At 48.6% G+C, this 16009-nt stretch overlaps 1 protein-coding gene across 11 annotated transcripts; it reads left to right on the forward strand.

Moving 5' to 3' along the window:
* Positions 1-489: 489 nt before the first annotated feature.
* Positions 490-15423, forward strand: LOC118509964 (adenylate cyclase type 9). 11 transcript variants are annotated; one of them, XM_036051353.1, is made up of 8 exons: positions 490-1756; positions 2000-2257; positions 2319-2529; positions 3634-3920; positions 6886-7166; positions 7246-8520; positions 8578-8678; positions 8751-15423. In XM_036051353.1, the coding sequence occupies exons 4-8, from the start codon at positions 3912-3914 to the stop codon at positions 12146-12148; spliced, it is 5064 nt and encodes a 1687-aa protein (XP_035907246.1). In that variant the 5' UTR covers positions 490-1756; positions 2000-2257; positions 2319-2529; positions 3634-3911; the 3' UTR covers positions 12149-15423. The 11 variants fall into 11 exon arrangements, 10 of the variants coding, with proteins under 10 accessions (XP_035907246.1, XP_035907256.1, XP_035907265.1 ...); XR_004905962.1 differs by lacking the exons at positions 2000-2257; positions 2319-2529 and having other exon boundaries at positions 8751-13565; positions 13764-15423; XM_036051363.1 differs by lacking the exons at positions 2000-2257; positions 2319-2529 and having other exon boundaries at positions 490-1103; positions 1443-1756.
* Positions 15424-16009: the final 586 nt, after the last annotated feature.

Raw genomic sequence — 16009 nt, forward strand, 5'->3', positions numbered from 1 at the left:
CTGTTACATAGTACCGCAAACAGGGCAGCGGCACGCAAATGACACGTTTGACATGGCAAAATTAAACGCTTGCCGAAACGCTTCACCGATCACCGGTAATTTGATTTGTTTTGAATAAACGGGGTCCATTTACTGCTAAATGTAAATAGAATTAAGTGGTATGCAAAGTGGAATTACGAATAAGATTACATTTGAAGCGTGGATGGTATTTATTTTAAAAATTCAAATATTCAAATTTTTGAATCAAGTTTATTCGAAAAAAACGAATTGTGTGCTGGTGCTTGTTTGCTTCGCGAGATATGCTATATTACACTCACGTTTAAGCATTTATGTGTTTAATTTCATTCATAAAATCAAAACTAAAAGAAATACACTCCGAAATTCGAACCAAAGCACACCGAAACCGTAACGTGAGAAGTGAAGCGATGCGTATAAACTCCGATCGGCTGTGTTTTGCTGTGTTGCGCTGTCAACAAACCCCATTTGTTTTTCTTTTTCCCATTTACACGCACGCACACACACACAGGCACGCACGTAAATACGCATCGTTCTTTTTTCTTTTAATTCGGTTGGAAATTCAGTCGCGCACAGTATTCGCCTCGGAGGCTGCTGTGTAGGTGTGTCAAAAGTGCGAGAGGGAAAAAGCTAGCCGTCAATTTTTCCGTTGGCCAAAACCACCCATTTTCCGTAGTGCGTTCCGCTGTCAAATCGCTGGTGTACCGTTTACCACACTGATTTCTGTTGCTGGTGGGTCGGAGAAAGAACAGCGACCTTTACAATAATAGTAAGAGCAACAAAAAAAAGCGCACACACCGCTACAAAGGGCTACAGGTAGTGCGCATTCTCTCTCTGGCTGGCGCCATCGCGTATATGTGTGTGTGTGTGTGTGTGTACGGGTATGTGTGCGCGCGCGGAATAGTGAGCCCGTCGGTTATTTGGTCTGTTGGGCTGAAGGCGGTTGTGTGTTATTTCCCTCCTGTTGGTTGCGTTCCTGCGTTGTGCTGCTGCACTCCAAAAGGCACCCAAAAGTTGCATTCCTTTCCGGGTGGAAAGAAAAATAACGCAGAAAAACGGGGTTTGTTGTTGCTGCTTTGCCAACCCAAGTACGAGCACTCTGTTGTAAAACGGGGGGGTTTTATATCGTGCGGAACAAATCGGTGTGTGTGTGTGCTGTGTTTTTGTAGTTTTGGCTACGGTTCGTTTTTTTCATTGTTACGGTTGTTGCTGTCCATCGCTGCACCAATGTGAAAGGGGTGTATTTGTATGTGTGTGCGTGTGTAAGCAGCAAAGGGCAACAGCGGCAGCAATAGGAAACGAATCGTAGTAGTTCCCCCCTCCCCTTTGCGGGGTTAAACGGGTACGCGGTAGCGGGGAATAAAACGAGTGGCGGGAGGAAGGGTAATCATTTGTTGCTTCGCTACAACCAACCCCTTCTTGGTCAGCCTACACATACTAGCATACCACTACACCAAAGCAAGCAAGCAAACTACCAAACAAGCAAGGTCTCTCTACATCCAACCGAGGAATTCGTCCCCAGTGCTCCGATGAAGAGCGAAACATTAGCCCTGTACCATCATCATTACCGTCATCACGATCATACCCAGCATTGCCAACCCTACCAACCCTATCAGCCCTACCAGCATCAACAACAACAGCAGCAGCACCAGCTCCAACAACCCGGCAACACCGCATTCGAACGTTCCGATGGCTGCTTGCTGTGGCTCCACGGTCAACTTTTGAATAATATCGATTAAAGGTAATGATATAGAACATCCTCCCAGCTTCCCGATCTTCTACACACACATGTACGTTTTCTATGAAGATTTAAATCTCCTTGTACAAAACACACACACCTACTAATCCGTATGTGGAGAAAGGGTTTCGAGGTTGGTAGTGGAATGGCAATGGCGCATGCTGTCACACGAAACGATCCATTCGCCCTTCCCAAGCTAAATCAACCTTTTATCTTCCCTTAAACATCCCTGGAATGGAACGATAGGTGTATGTGTGTGTGCGCGACTACAAGGTGCCACCGATCAACCCCGTTCCGGCCAAACCTTGCACAACCCCAAACGGATGTACAAGCGTGACACTGCATTGTCGTTGCACAGGTGGTTGCAAATAGTAGACGCTGCACACACGCACACATACACACACACACACTCTGCAGATGCATTTCCTTCCTGTCACAACACGGTGCATTTTGACAGTGCGACACAACAAAGGCGAACCGCTCGATAGGCGAAACTTGTTGCAAGTATGCATGTATGCGTGCTCTAGAATGCCCAAATCTTTAATTTTGCTTCTTTTTTTTAAAGTTCCGCACTGCCTAACCGCTCTCCTTCTGCTTTGGCACAACAACCTCCGAGAGGTTTCGCGACCTGCCAATTTCTGGCTTCCGTTGTCTTAATTGTTACCCGCATGCTGGATCAGTGAAAAGGCTCTGCTATCGGTCCGGATGGGATTCGATTTCCAAGGACCTGGAAAAGACCGGACAAAATACCACCCACAAGATGGTCCGCGCTAGTGGTACGATACCTATTCGAAGAGTCCACAACCTAGACACATGGTCCCAGTGGACACCGACAGGCGGACACACAACGGGGAAAGACAAACATTGGCACACACCGGAAACCAAAGCCCGGGTGATCACGATGCGGTAAAATAAATACGACGCTAGAACCGCCGTGCTGCGTCACTGTACGAACACGACCGACCTCCCTCCCCCCCCCCACCCCTTCCTCCCCGTCCCCCTCTCGCCCATGAAGCAACAGCCGAGCACTCGATTCTTATCTGTCGCTGGTGTAAATGCTTTGCTGCTCGCCACGGTTGGCGCATAATCTAATTCAACACGCACCGGCGGGGCAAGGATACGGCGTGGAAACCCCGAAACGAACGGGAAGAGGAAGGGAAAAGAATAAGAAAACTCCCCCCTCACACACCACCAAAGTAAACAATTTGTGTGTGTGTGTGCGCAAACGTACAGTGGAAGAGCCAAGCGCCATGTGATGCGTTTCTTGCCTCTGATTATTATTATGTGGACGTTTTCTGCAGGTGTAAGGCACGTGTGTGTGTGTGTGTCTCCATTTGGGTGGGGAAACACCGGGGTACAAGAGGAAGGAGGTTGTCTCTAATTGAGTTTTCGTCGTATCACCTTTTCGGTAGCCTCAGAACGGAAGCTTCCTCCTGGTGAGGTTCCTCATGTTTGACTTGATTTTAATACTGTTAGCTACAGGAGAGTCTATTGCTGAATTAAATTTGTTCGACTGTTTCCCGGGATTTCTGTGGCATATTGGGCTTCGTGCCGTTTTCTTTCCGCTCTGACCAGACTTCCCGAACAGTCCAACAGTACAGCAGTTGGACAGATGAATGCTGCCGCTCTTTGCGGTTGGGTCGTTTGGTGTGATTCTCGTGACGTAACAGAGCAGGAAAGGCAACGAAATACTCATACGGTAGCGTATTATTATCCTTCGACCTGGGCTACAACGCGGATTAGCAATAATTTCTGTCGGATCGCGAAATAACACATCTCCACCATCATTAGCTTATCATGAACATAGCTTATCACCAAGAACTCTTTACAAAATTTATTAATGTGTATATTTGTTGTTTCTTCTCTTAATAATCTTTCAGCTGTTTTCAGCAAAAAAAAAAACCTTCGACTCCTCCCCACACATTCCGTTGCATCATGGTAGAGGTAATGCTGGTGCTAGACCAACGTGGGAGGAACAATCTGCAGCAACAGCAGCAAGCACAACAACGAACATTGACTACATCCTATCCAGCGACACTGTAAACGCCGTGGTACACCGGAAACCGCATCAAACCGAACAAACTCCTCGGAACTCTGAAACGGCAGTCGCTGAACTCATCCCACAGCCCAGAACACACCCACAAACCGGTCAACCATAATGTCGGACGTAAGTAAGCCCAGCCCGGCAAGTCCTGCCAAGCTTCTCCATGATAGAGTAACGCTCACCAACAAAACACACACACACACACACACACAAGCAAAAGATCATGTATGGCATATTGGCGCTGTGTCGCTTCGCGGCAGTGGTCAAGGCTCGGCGCTTATTACGTACATAGTTCGGTGAGGGTGGTTGGCGCGTGCTAATCATATGCCAATCATCGCCGCCAACATCCTCCCTACGCTCCCGATCTCGCTCTCACGGTCGATATAAATTGTCCCATTTTCTACGAGGGTATGTACTGTCTGGGCGGTGAGGGGGAAAGTAGCGAGTAGCATGATCACATCAATTTTGCCGAAAATAGCACCCTTTGTGTGTGTAGGGTGATATCTTATTACTTACTAAAGTAGCCAGCCGACAGTACGACTCGAGATCGAGGTTTGGGAGTGCAAACAAATCGATTTGTTGATCAGCTCTCGTTTCACAGTTGCGAGTGGGCCCACGTCCAAGGGCTTCCAATTTACTCGTTGGATATGTAACCATTGCCGTATGACCTTGTCGACAGTAGTAGGAACTGTGAGTTCTCAGAGCGAGGTGTATGCAATGGAGTAAAATTATTGTTAGATCTGAGTTTACGTAGAACGTGATTTCTCGTTGCGGATCACGCCTGGCAAGCAAATATCTGAGGACATTTTTTCAAAAATAGACGAGAATATTGTGAGTTTCATCGGAAACTCGGCGATCGTTGTTAGTTTGCAAGGTTTCCTCCAATAATTTTTTTACTTATCCCCTGAACAGTAATGTAAGACCTAAGTAAGGAGTTTATCCTGAAGTCTCAGTCCTATCCAGGAAATTTCCCTGTAAAATCTCCCGAATCGCGGAGACTAGTGCACCACCATCGTACCCTTTTGTCCTGCGTCTTAAACCCAGCCAGCCAAATCTTACCGCGTCATTACACCAGATTCGCCTGGCAGACCTGGCGGAAAAAAATGGTGGACTGGTTGGCAAAACAAATATACACCTTACGAAAGATAAAGCATTTGTGTATCTTTTAGAGTCAATTATGGTAGCGCGTGCTCGCAGGTTTAGCGTCTGATCGTGGCGCTACGTTGTCCAGTGGCTGCGGACAGGACACCCGGCTACCGTGGTAACGCATTACGATGTTGGTGTGCGAGATAAATTACACAGCAGCGGCATGCACAACGGTGTTGCGGTGTTGTATCTTCTCGAGTGTCAGGTGTGTTGTCGTCTGTGTCTCTAATAGCCCCGGTGCTGCCGTACAGCGTACACGGGGGAATACGATAGCTGTCCATCGCGGTTCGACGTCAGTCGTGTGGGGTGCATCCGGCCGGTGGCCGGTCTCTGGTACCGGTTGTCTGTGAAGTACTGTGTCGTCTCGATCAAAGCCAAGGAATCCGAACAGGTTAAGTGGCCGTACTTAGATTTAGGCACAACCACCACCAATCAGGAAAATCAGCAATCAAAAAAGAAGGTCAGGAGGATAAATTGCCTGAATGGAAAGCGACGAAAGAAGAGCAGAACAAAAACACAAACCCAGCAACCCTTTACCTTATCTTGATTTACCGACCAGGGGCAGACGATGTTGGAGTGCCGGTGCGCGGATTGTGCGGGACGTGCGATAAAATTAAAACAAACCGTCTCTACGATATCTGGTCGCTGCGGCGTCTGGAGTTTTTTTTTTTTTTTGTGCGGGTGTCTTTTATCGCACTTGCACCGAGAGATGCGCCATCTTGCCCGCGTGTGTGTGTGTGTGTGCGCCGCTAACACATTGGCAGTGCTTTGGGTGAATTTTCTCATTCGGGGAGCGATAAGCAAACATCTCGATCGCGCCCGTCCGTCGGTCGTGGTTCTGCTGATGCTTCATCATGATGTTCAGCTATTCTGGCGATTTGTCGGTCGGTGGACGTTGTTGTTGTTGCGGTTGGTGGTACGGAAGCGGGGGGGGGGGGGGGGGGTGGAAGCGATAGGTCATGTGAATATGTTGCACGTAAATGTAGCCATATAGTGTGTAAGCGGTGTCTTCGTAGTGGAACAGTCGTGTGGTGAAGTACCTTCAACGAGAGCACAGTTGAGTAAGACTTTGGTGACTTTATAAACAAATCGCGAATTAAAGAAATGGCGATAATAAGTTGGAGTTTCGCTTATTTTCAAGCTATCTTACAATGTGCAAGACCTTCTGTAAATTGTTGAATTATCTTTTCGACTTTGAGAAGTCTTACAGTATTGCTGGGAATCAAGTCATGGATATCAGAAATTTGTTCAAGAAAAACTCCTGAGATTGTGGCCGCTGTCAAGAAAACTAACTCAACTACTCATACGGCTAGAGTACAGTAAAGTCTGGTATAGTTACAGGTCCTTAAGAAGGACAAGAGCTACCGAGGTTATGACCACTTTCCAAGACCATTTCAAGCACTTTAACAACTTGGTTAGAGTTTCGTCTGGACGAGTCATCAAGCAGAAGTAGAGCTCCTGAGGCAATCTCTGTTACAGCTTGGTTACAGTATAGTCTGGACGAGTCATTTAATTATCAAGAGCTCCTGAAGTGATGATGATTGCTGTCTAGAAATCAAATCAAAAAAAGTTACGGCTAGGTTACAATTTAGGCTGGACGTGTCATCAAATACAAGAAGAACTCCTGGGGATATAGCCGCTGTCGAAAACCAAGTCAAGCACTGTTATAGTTTGTTTACAGTTTAGTCTAGACGAGTCGTCAAGTTTTCAAAAGCTCCTAAGATTATTCGGCTGTTTCGGCTAGGTTACAGTATAGCTTGAACGAGTCGTCTAGTCTGTAACCCTAAATCTTCAACTATGTACAACATCTGGTTAATGTCATTGGATGTGCAATTTACCTTCTTTAAGTGCAATAGGTTGAAAATAGCTCTGCAAGTGATGTCTACCACATTATACACTATTTCTAATCGAAAAGTGTGTGTTGTTCCTCCGATTCCAACAGACGGCATCCAACTATCGTACATCAACCTCGTTCACAACCATGCCCCCGGTGCTGACCGAAAGCCAGAAAGGTTCGGTAGACGACATCCAGATCTCGTTGGCCCCGTACATACAATCCTACCTGAGCCAAACCGGACGCCGTCACTCGTGCTGTAGCGTCATGTTGCCGGTTGCGTTCGAACGGGCGGCACCACGGTCCTGGTTTGATCCACGCTTCGATTCGCCCGTACTCGAAGGACAGTACCAGGCCAGCGTGTTTCCCCAGCTGCGCCTCAAGTTTCGGTAAGCCTTCAAGTCCCTCACGCGCGCACGAACAAAAAAAAAAAACAGACAAAGCATGCATGTGTATTTTTGCTTTCAGCTTCGCATTATTCTACATCCTGCTCTGCTCGCTCGTGTGGCTGCTGTACTTCCTGTTTGACGGTGGCCCGACCAGCTTCACGCTGCTGACCGTCTCGATCGGGCTTATCTTTCTGTTCGCGCTCGTTGGCCTGTGGGTAACGCGGACCGACCTGTACCGGGCGCACACGAACCTGATATCGTCCTTCTGTGCCATCCTGCTGTGCATGTTTTCGCTCTTTCTGCTGCTGCTGACCCGCGAAGCGCTCAGCCCGCTCGGTCACTTTTCGATCTGCATCGAGATAGTAATGCTCATCTACACGATCATACCGCTACCGCTGTGGCTCTGCTGCACCATCACAATGGCGTACTCCGTTTGCTTCGAGGTGCTCTCGTTTCTTCACCAGACGCACTACGACTACAACTCGCGCCCGGGTGGCCAACCGACTGCGACACCACTGGCGACGGCAGCCACCATTAGCCACACCATGGCACGGCTACTCACGGAGGAGGGTACGGGAATGGTGGGAGGGGACGGTACCGATTATCAACAGTCGGGCGACTCGTTCGTGTACAAGATCGTGCTCATTAGGGTGCTGATCCAGCTGTGCGTACATCTGATCGGTATCCAGATACTGATCATGACGGTGGTCCGTATGCGGGGCACGTTCATGAAGGTGGGCCAGAATCTGCTCGTGCGGCGACAGCTCGAGATGGAAAAGCAGCTGAAGGAGAAGATGATCCATTCGATGATGCCACCGAAGGTGGCTGATCTGTTGCTCAAGGAGAGTGGTTCGGTCCCGAAAGGTACGAGCTTCGATCAGTACCCAGCGTCCGCCCAATCGGCCCCACGCCGTACTACGCCCTCCGATCTGAAATCCTTGTTCCGTCCTTTCCACATGAACCGGATGGAGAACGTGAGCATCCTCTTTGCGGACATCGTCGGTTTTACGCGCATGTCCTCGACGAAAACAGCCGAACAGTTGGTGGAGATATTGAACGATCTGTTCGAACGATTCGATGATCTGTGTCTGGTGAACGGATGCGAGAAGATATCGACCCTCGGCGATTGTTACTACTGTGTGTCTGGATGTCCGGAACCGCGCCCGGATCATGCCATTTGCTGTGTCGAGATGGGACTGGGGATGATTGAATCGATCCGGGTGTTTGATGCGCAACGGAACGAGGGTATTAAGATGCGGGTTGGGGTGCATACGGGTACGGTACTGTGTGGAATCGTCGGCACGAAACGGGTCAAGTTCGATGTGTGGAGCAATGATGTCACGTTAGCTAATCGGTGAGTGGGCATGATTACGGTGGTTGCTCGATATTAACCTGCCCTTTTATCTTACAGCATGGAGTCCAGTGGGAAACCGGATCAAGTGCACGTATCGGAGGAAACTTGCGGCTTTTTGGGCGATTCCTACATCATTGAAGAAGGCGAAGAAGTGGACGGTAGGCTAACCCTAACCGACGCATCTTTACAGCCCTTGTTTAAACTCCTTATTCTCCTTCAAATCTTCTCAGGCCATCGTACGTACTTCGTACTGGGCAAAAAGCTGGATCTCGTGGGTTCGATTACGGAGGGCCTGTCAAGCATCGGACTGCCAGTGGATCTGAATCTACTCGGCGCTTCGTCCTCCCCACTGGACGAGCTACCGTACGCGACGAGCGAAGAAAATCCGGAAAGTTCCTGCCTGTCCCGTAGTGCCACCAACCTGTCCGGCATACAGCCAGCCGTACCGCCCGCTTCACCTGCCGGACCCATCTTTTTCTCCTCACTGCACGCATCACCCGTATCGACACCACGGCCGCGCATCGCATCCCTAACGAAGATGACCAAGTTCCTTCGGTCGGCCGTGAAGGGTGATGCGGGCCGTTTGCTAAACCCGAACCGTGCCGTAAGCGTGCCGGTTGAGAAGCCAAAAATTATCATCAGCACCAAATCGATCTCAAACGGTTTCGATTCGGAGGAGGAGGTGGAGGATGAAGACGACGACGAGATGCTGACGGGAGCGGACGGCAAGGGTGGCAAATGTTTGGCACGGTCCCCGGCTAGCTCGAGACAGTCGACTCTCACCACAGCAGCGACAGCGACGACGGTAGCGATGCTGAACGAGCGAAGCGGACATCACCAACACCATCATCACCACGCACAGCGTAAAGCTGGAAAGGCGCTGAAGCGCCAGGACACGACGTACACCGCACCGGATGGTGCACCGGAGTGTAGCAGAATCTGTGATAGTAGTAAGTGCTGTGACGAAGATGTGCCATGTATTGAGAGACGTAGCAGCACGCGTACCACCGCCACCACCACCGGCCCGGTCGCCGGCGCCAGTGGTGGTGGTAGCGGTGGTAGCAGCAGTAGCAATAGCAATAGCAATAGCAATAATCCGAACATCACCAACGGGTGCTACCAGCATGTGCCGATCGTGATCGTGACGCCGCGCCCGAGCTGCTACACACTGGACGTAGCGAGTGCGGGTGCAGGCAGTGGTGGAGCGCCGTGCAGCAGCAGTATTACCAACAGCAACAGTACAGCACCACTACCGACCACAAGCAATATGGCGGCCGGACGGGGTCGAGAGTGCGGTCGGACGGTAGGGACGGACGCCCGGGAAAACACGCACACCAGCCAAAGCTCCGTGTTTGATGAGATAATCGACGTACGGTCGTACATATCGCAATCCCGCAGTGACATCTCGCCATTTGCACGCACCGGCAGCTACCGCTCACAGGCGGACCGGTCATCGATTATCCACGAGATTGCACTGTCGGCAGGTGCGGCCGGCAGCAGCAACAGTGGTGGTACGTTTGGACGGCCACGTAGCTCCACCATCACCACCTCCACCCATCACACATGCAACGAAGCACACCAACACGTACGGCACGGGTCGGTCGTGGTGTGCCCCAGCGCTCGGTTACTCGGTGCGGACGGTGCGAGCCTATCGCCCTCGGCCACATCCCGCAAAGATTCCGGCATACGCTCAAACAGCCGTCGATCAAGCATCCAGCATCAGATAATGCTCATGAGCCAAACGGTTGCTCTATCGGTGCACCGTGTGTCCGGATACTTTACCAGCTCCCAATCGAGCCTGTCCGGTGCGATCGTTACCTCAGCCACCGGTGATCCGCCGACGCAGAAACCGAACGGAGGTATGCGCCTAACCGGCCCGTCCTCTGGGTCAAAGTGTTGCGTCGGCATTAAAGAACCGCACCCAGATCCACTAGCCGCCTGTCTACAGCAGCTACGCAAACAGTCCGATCTGCAGCTGATACGATGCGTCCGGGATAATGCAAGGTCCCAGCGAAGTTATCTGGTAAAGCCACCGCTATTGCCCGTATCGCTACGCTTCAAATCACGCCCGATGGAGCAAGAGTTTCGTTCGAAAGCGCACCGGTTCGGGAGCGAAAGTGGCGAACTCGAGGGTGGTGGTCCACCGACACTGGCGACCCCCAAGTACAACACGTACATCGACATGCTCGTGTCGTTTGTCGTGTATCTGGCCACCTCGACATCACTGTTCCTGCTGTCACCCTCGGTCTATCTCGAATCGTACAAGGTGTGGGTGTGCATCTTTGTGTTCTTCAGCACGGTGCAGCTGTTTGCGCTGTTCATCTGCACCAAGCAGGTGTGTCGGCGTACGCGTAAACCCACCGTACGTCGATCACGCCCCATGGCAAGCCGCAGCTGCTACGACTGCTTACTGCAGCTCGCCTCCAACTGGTACCCGTGGCATATCTGTGGCGGGATACTAATGTCCCTGCCGGTTATCTCCATACTGTCCAACTTCGCCATGATGGATGTGACGAAGTTTCGCGTGTTTGAGTTCCACTACGGGTTCCTGATGTACATCTGCATTGTGCACTTTTGCAACTTCACGCAGCTGAACTGGTGGATGCGGAATGCGATGGCGTGCATAACGTCGGCAGCGTTCGTTGGGATTGCGGTCGGGCATATGGTGGAGTTGCAGGCGCTTGAAGTTGCGGTTAGTGTGGCGGCGAACGGGACGACGCTGGCAGGCGTTGCCAATGGGCGAAGTGATGAAATGTTACACCGCGCCCAGTTCGATTGGTTCAACAACTATCGGGTGGAGATATACGTCGATCTGTTGCTGCTGTTGGTGTTGGTGTGGTTTTTGAACCGTGAGTTCGAGATTGGCTACCGGCTAAGCTTTCACGGGAGTGCGGTCGCGAACCAGGACAAGATACGGGTGCAGAACATGAAAAATCAGGCGGACATGCTGCTGCACAACATTATCCCGAAGCATGTGGCGGAGCAGCTTAAAAATACGGCCAAATATTCGGAAAACCATCACAACATCGGTATCATCTTTGCGAGCATCGTCAACTTTAATGAGATGTACGACGAATCGTACCTGGGCGGGAAGGAGTATCTGCGCGTGCTGAACGAGCTGATCGGTGACTTTGATGAGCTGCTGGCCCGGCCCGAGTTTCGGTGCGTGGAGAAGATCAAAACGATCGGCAGCACGTTTATGGCTGCGTCCGGGCTTGATCCGGGCAGTCGGGGCGAAAATTTCGAGCATCTGTACACGCTGCTAGACTTTGCGCTAGCGATGCAGCAGGTGGTGGAATCGTTCAACCGCGATCTGCTCGAGTTTAATCTGATCATGCGGGTCGGGTACAACTTTGGCGATGTGACGGCGGGTGTGATTGGGACGAGCAAGCTGTACTACGACATCTGGGGCGATGCGGTGAATGTGGCGAGCCGGATGGACTCGACCGGTGTGGCCGGTCGGGTACAGGTCGGCAGTGAGTGTGTGCCGGTGCTGGGCGAACGGTACGACTTTGAGCCGCGCGGCAAGGTGTACGTGAAGGGCAAGGACCATATGGAAGTGTACCTGCTGGTTGGCAAGAAACCGGACCTACTGGGACCACCAGAACTAGATATAGACCCTGTATAGAGGATATCGGAGAAAGCGGAATGCTTTCTTTTAGTCAGTTTTTTGTTGTTGTTGTTGGTCTGTTGTGACGCTGTAACAGACCTGAATGCTGGCGAGCAGTATGGCGGCGAGAAGGAAGCAGTTAGAATTTTTGACGTTTTTAACGAATTGGAGGATGATTTGCATTGTACATCGAAACGTTACTGAGGTCGCCCCGAAATACGAAATAGCTAAAATCGAAGGTTAATAGCTAAAACGAAATGGAAAGGTACAACTAGAACTAAATCCTCTCACGGTGCATAGAGTGTGTGTTAACTACTCTCTAGGCTAGGAAAAGTCTAGGAACTAAACACACTAAACACACACAGAATATAGGTATTCCCCGATATACGCCAAAGTCGATATAAGCGAATTTGAAGTACTCTAATGTCTGAAAACCGTATTAACAAAAAACGGATTATATTTTTTGAATTTGGTATTGATATTAATAGGAAATAGTTCCACGCAGTTTAGATCCACATTTGATTGAAAACAATTTGAATTTATAGAAAAAATAATTTTACACGCACTCACCAACATGAATTTGAACAGAAAACAAAGAAACTTAACGCATACATGCATATTGAGCGTAAGCAGAATTTTGATACACGCGATTAGCGTTGCCGATATTACCGATACCCGTATATCGGGGAAATACCTGTACCGTGCTGATGATTAATCTCCTATGGTCTCGAAAAGACGCAACACGAAATACTGGATGAGGTTAGTAAGATTAGCGACACGTCAACTGCACTGATGTAAACGATGCACAACTAAGCAGTAAAGGCTTATAACTGTTTGTGTGTGTGTGTGCGCGCGAAGGATTTGAATAATTAACGAAAATAGCTACAACTTTACAATTAAGTCAAAGTACACGCCCGCATCCTACCAAATGCATGCGTACCACGACAGGACAGTGATCCTCGTATGGTTTCTCGTTGTAGCCAATCAAAACGAATGTACTCCTCCTCTTCTACCGTTTTTTCACTACAGTCATATACAATGTACGTAGGGGCACATCTCTCAGAGGGTGCCTTTTTTATTGTTTCCAAGCAGACTGCTGGTCTATAAGATCTATCTAAGCCTATTCCTATATGTGTAGATGTGTTGCAACAAACGACGCAAACCGGTCCGGTGATCTAAAGAACTGTTTACAACTATCAAACACCCTACGAGATGTTTCGTTGGATGTATACAAAGATACTGAGCGTAACTCAAAAGAAAAACAAAATCCGGTTCGGGGTTTAAAATCTCAACCGGACTTTGTCCCGAGTGTGCGTGTGTCTATGGGTAGTGTTGTGTGCAGGAGTTACCAGATTCATGCAAACTTTGACTATTTGACTCCAGATAATCTAGGCAAGCTCAAGAGTCCGTAGTCATGCATGTACTTGAACTCGAGGTCATGCGAGCTCTGGACCTGGAGTTCATGCTTGCCCATGTGCAGACGTTCATGCGAATTTTTGAGGTGCTAAGCTGGAGTTCATGTGGTGTCTTTCAGCTGATATGAGATGTTCTGTGAGCTCTTGAACTAGAGATACGAATTCTTGAGCTCGCCGTGATGCGTACTCTGGAGCTGGAGTTCCTGCGAGAACTCGAGGTCATGCGAGCTCTTGACCTGGAGTTCATGCGAGTACTGGACCTCAAGTTAATACGATTTCCTGATCTAGAGTTTTAGAACTCGTGTGAGATTGAACTCATCGCCTAGTTCATGTGCTCGAAGTTATGCGAGCTCTTGACCTGCAGTTCATGCGTCCACTGGAGCTACATCATAATTTTTTGCGAATTCCTGGTCCAGGATAAAGGATCTAGGATTGCGAGCTCTTAATCTCGAGTTGATGCAAGTGCTGGACCTTATGTTAATGCAAAATTCCTAATCCTAGGAATAAGAGACTCACGCGAGCTTGGGCTCATCTACTAGTTCAGGAACTCGCATTAACCGTTTACGAGTTAACATGACTTCACATCACGCTCCTTGGCATAACACTAGCTATGGATGGCACAAAGAAAAATTAAAACCATTACATCACCTGACCTGAGGAACGAAATAAGCAGACAGTGTTACAAACTAAGATTCCCTTTCTAACATCAGCCTTACCCTTGTAGCTTGTTGGTCATCCTATCATCCTAGTCCCTCAGATTTCCTCCCCACAATCTAACCTAACACGTGGTGTTTGTGCTGTGCTGTGTATGTGCGTCGCTTCCTAGGTGTGCCTGAAGCATTTTACCGCGCAGTGTCAACCACGTCTTCGGCTAGTAACACTTATTGCTGTCAAGGTTTCGGCCTATCAGAACCACTTCGGTCCTGATGTATGCCACCGCTAGGTGTCGCTGAATACGCTTAGAGATAAACTAGATCTTCGTTTCCATTTTGCCCGGGGGGAGAATTGTGTGTACGATCACAGAAATGGATTGCGGAGGAGTTTTTTAACATATACATATACAACTATTACCGAACAACACGTACAAACATACACACGGACACACATCTCTTGCGGAATGATAGAATGAGCGTATGCAAAACAACGCCAACGGAACAGGAAACAAATGCAAAACAAAAAGAAAACCTAAGGATACTATATTACGTACGTGCCTTCTCTCTTTGGACTAGTTATTACTTTACATTACTTCCACTCACAAAAGGAGTGTTTAAAATGTACCCATACACACACACACACACACATACACCCCCCCCCCCCGCATACTCCTTCCTTTATATCCAGATCCTTCTCTCCCTTTCTCTTATATCATCTAAAATGGGGGTGACATGTGATTGTGTGTGTGTGTGTAGAACAGAGAGAACAGATTTCATTTTACATACTCCTCCATTAAGGTATCTTTAGCAAACGGAAATATTAACGGAAATTGCAATATTTACTTTAGGAAACGATGCGATATTAGCCGCTAGAGAAGGCGTAGCGAAAGTGGATCCTTTCGGTGGGATGCGCCCGTGCTCACCGACGTGCCAACGTGTAAATACTAGTTTCGTTACGTTGTTTTTGCTTAATAATTTATATAACCTCTTTCGTTCTTCATGTTTCCGTTTCGCTTTTATTCGCGCGCGGTCCGTGAATCCGCGCTCGATTGTTTTTAAGTTCGCGACAGTTTGAGCGGGAACAGGAAACCAAAACCAAAATCAAAAAATGGCGTCGACAGACACGTGGCGTGGTTAGTTAGTTAACAAGTAGAGCGCGGTTGTAACGGTCACCGTGCAACAGATTTCAAAGCATACACACACTCACATATATATACATAGATAATCTATTCTTGCCAAAATGATGATGATTTACGTAAGCTTGTACGTTTGTGTTTTTTTAAATGCCATTTGCCGTTACGCATATATTATATTATAAAGATCGATATGTACACTATATTACAGAAAAAGAAAAAGGAAGGTACGAAATATTTATCTAATTAATATTATCTTGTTTTAAAACAACAACAACAAAAAAACTATAAACGTCACGCTCCGTTGACGCTGTGATCCACGAAGGAAAAGAAAGGATTCGTCTGTCGATTTTAGTTTGTTTAGTGCTACCGTGCTTTATTACGGCACGCAAGAGAGCGTACGAGCGAGCGAGCGAATATAAAGTGTTTCCAGTAATGATGAAATGATTCTGCATTACACTGATGTACGTTTTGCTATTTGATATATAGGTGCACCACGGTATTTATCATTCCCATTTTCGCGCGTTACGTGTCCATTGCCACAATTTAGATGAAGCACTAATAGTACACCTAAAGCTGTGCGTAATACATAAGGAAAGCATATCAGAGAGAGAGAGAGAGAGAAAGAGAGAAAGAGAACGAACGCATAAGTGTTTAGCAAACAAGCAAAGGGTCAAT

The sequence above is a fragment of the Anopheles stephensi genome, chromosome X (assembly GCF_013141755.1).
Source record: "Anopheles stephensi strain Indian chromosome X, UCI_ANSTEP_V1.0, whole genome shotgun sequence".
NCBI lineage: Eukaryota > Metazoa > Arthropoda > Insecta > Diptera > Culicidae > Anopheles > Anopheles stephensi.

Coding starts and splice junctions, on each gene's coding strand:
- LOC118509964 (XM_036051353.1), top strand. Junction 7,167..7,245: donor CAGCTGCGCCTCAAGTTTCG/GTAAGCCTTCAA, acceptor TTTTGCTTTCAG/CTTCGCATTATTCTACATCC. Junction 8,521..8,577: donor GATGTCACGTTAGCTAATCG/GTGAGTGGGCAT, acceptor TTTATCTTACAG/CATGGAGTCCAGTGGGAAAC.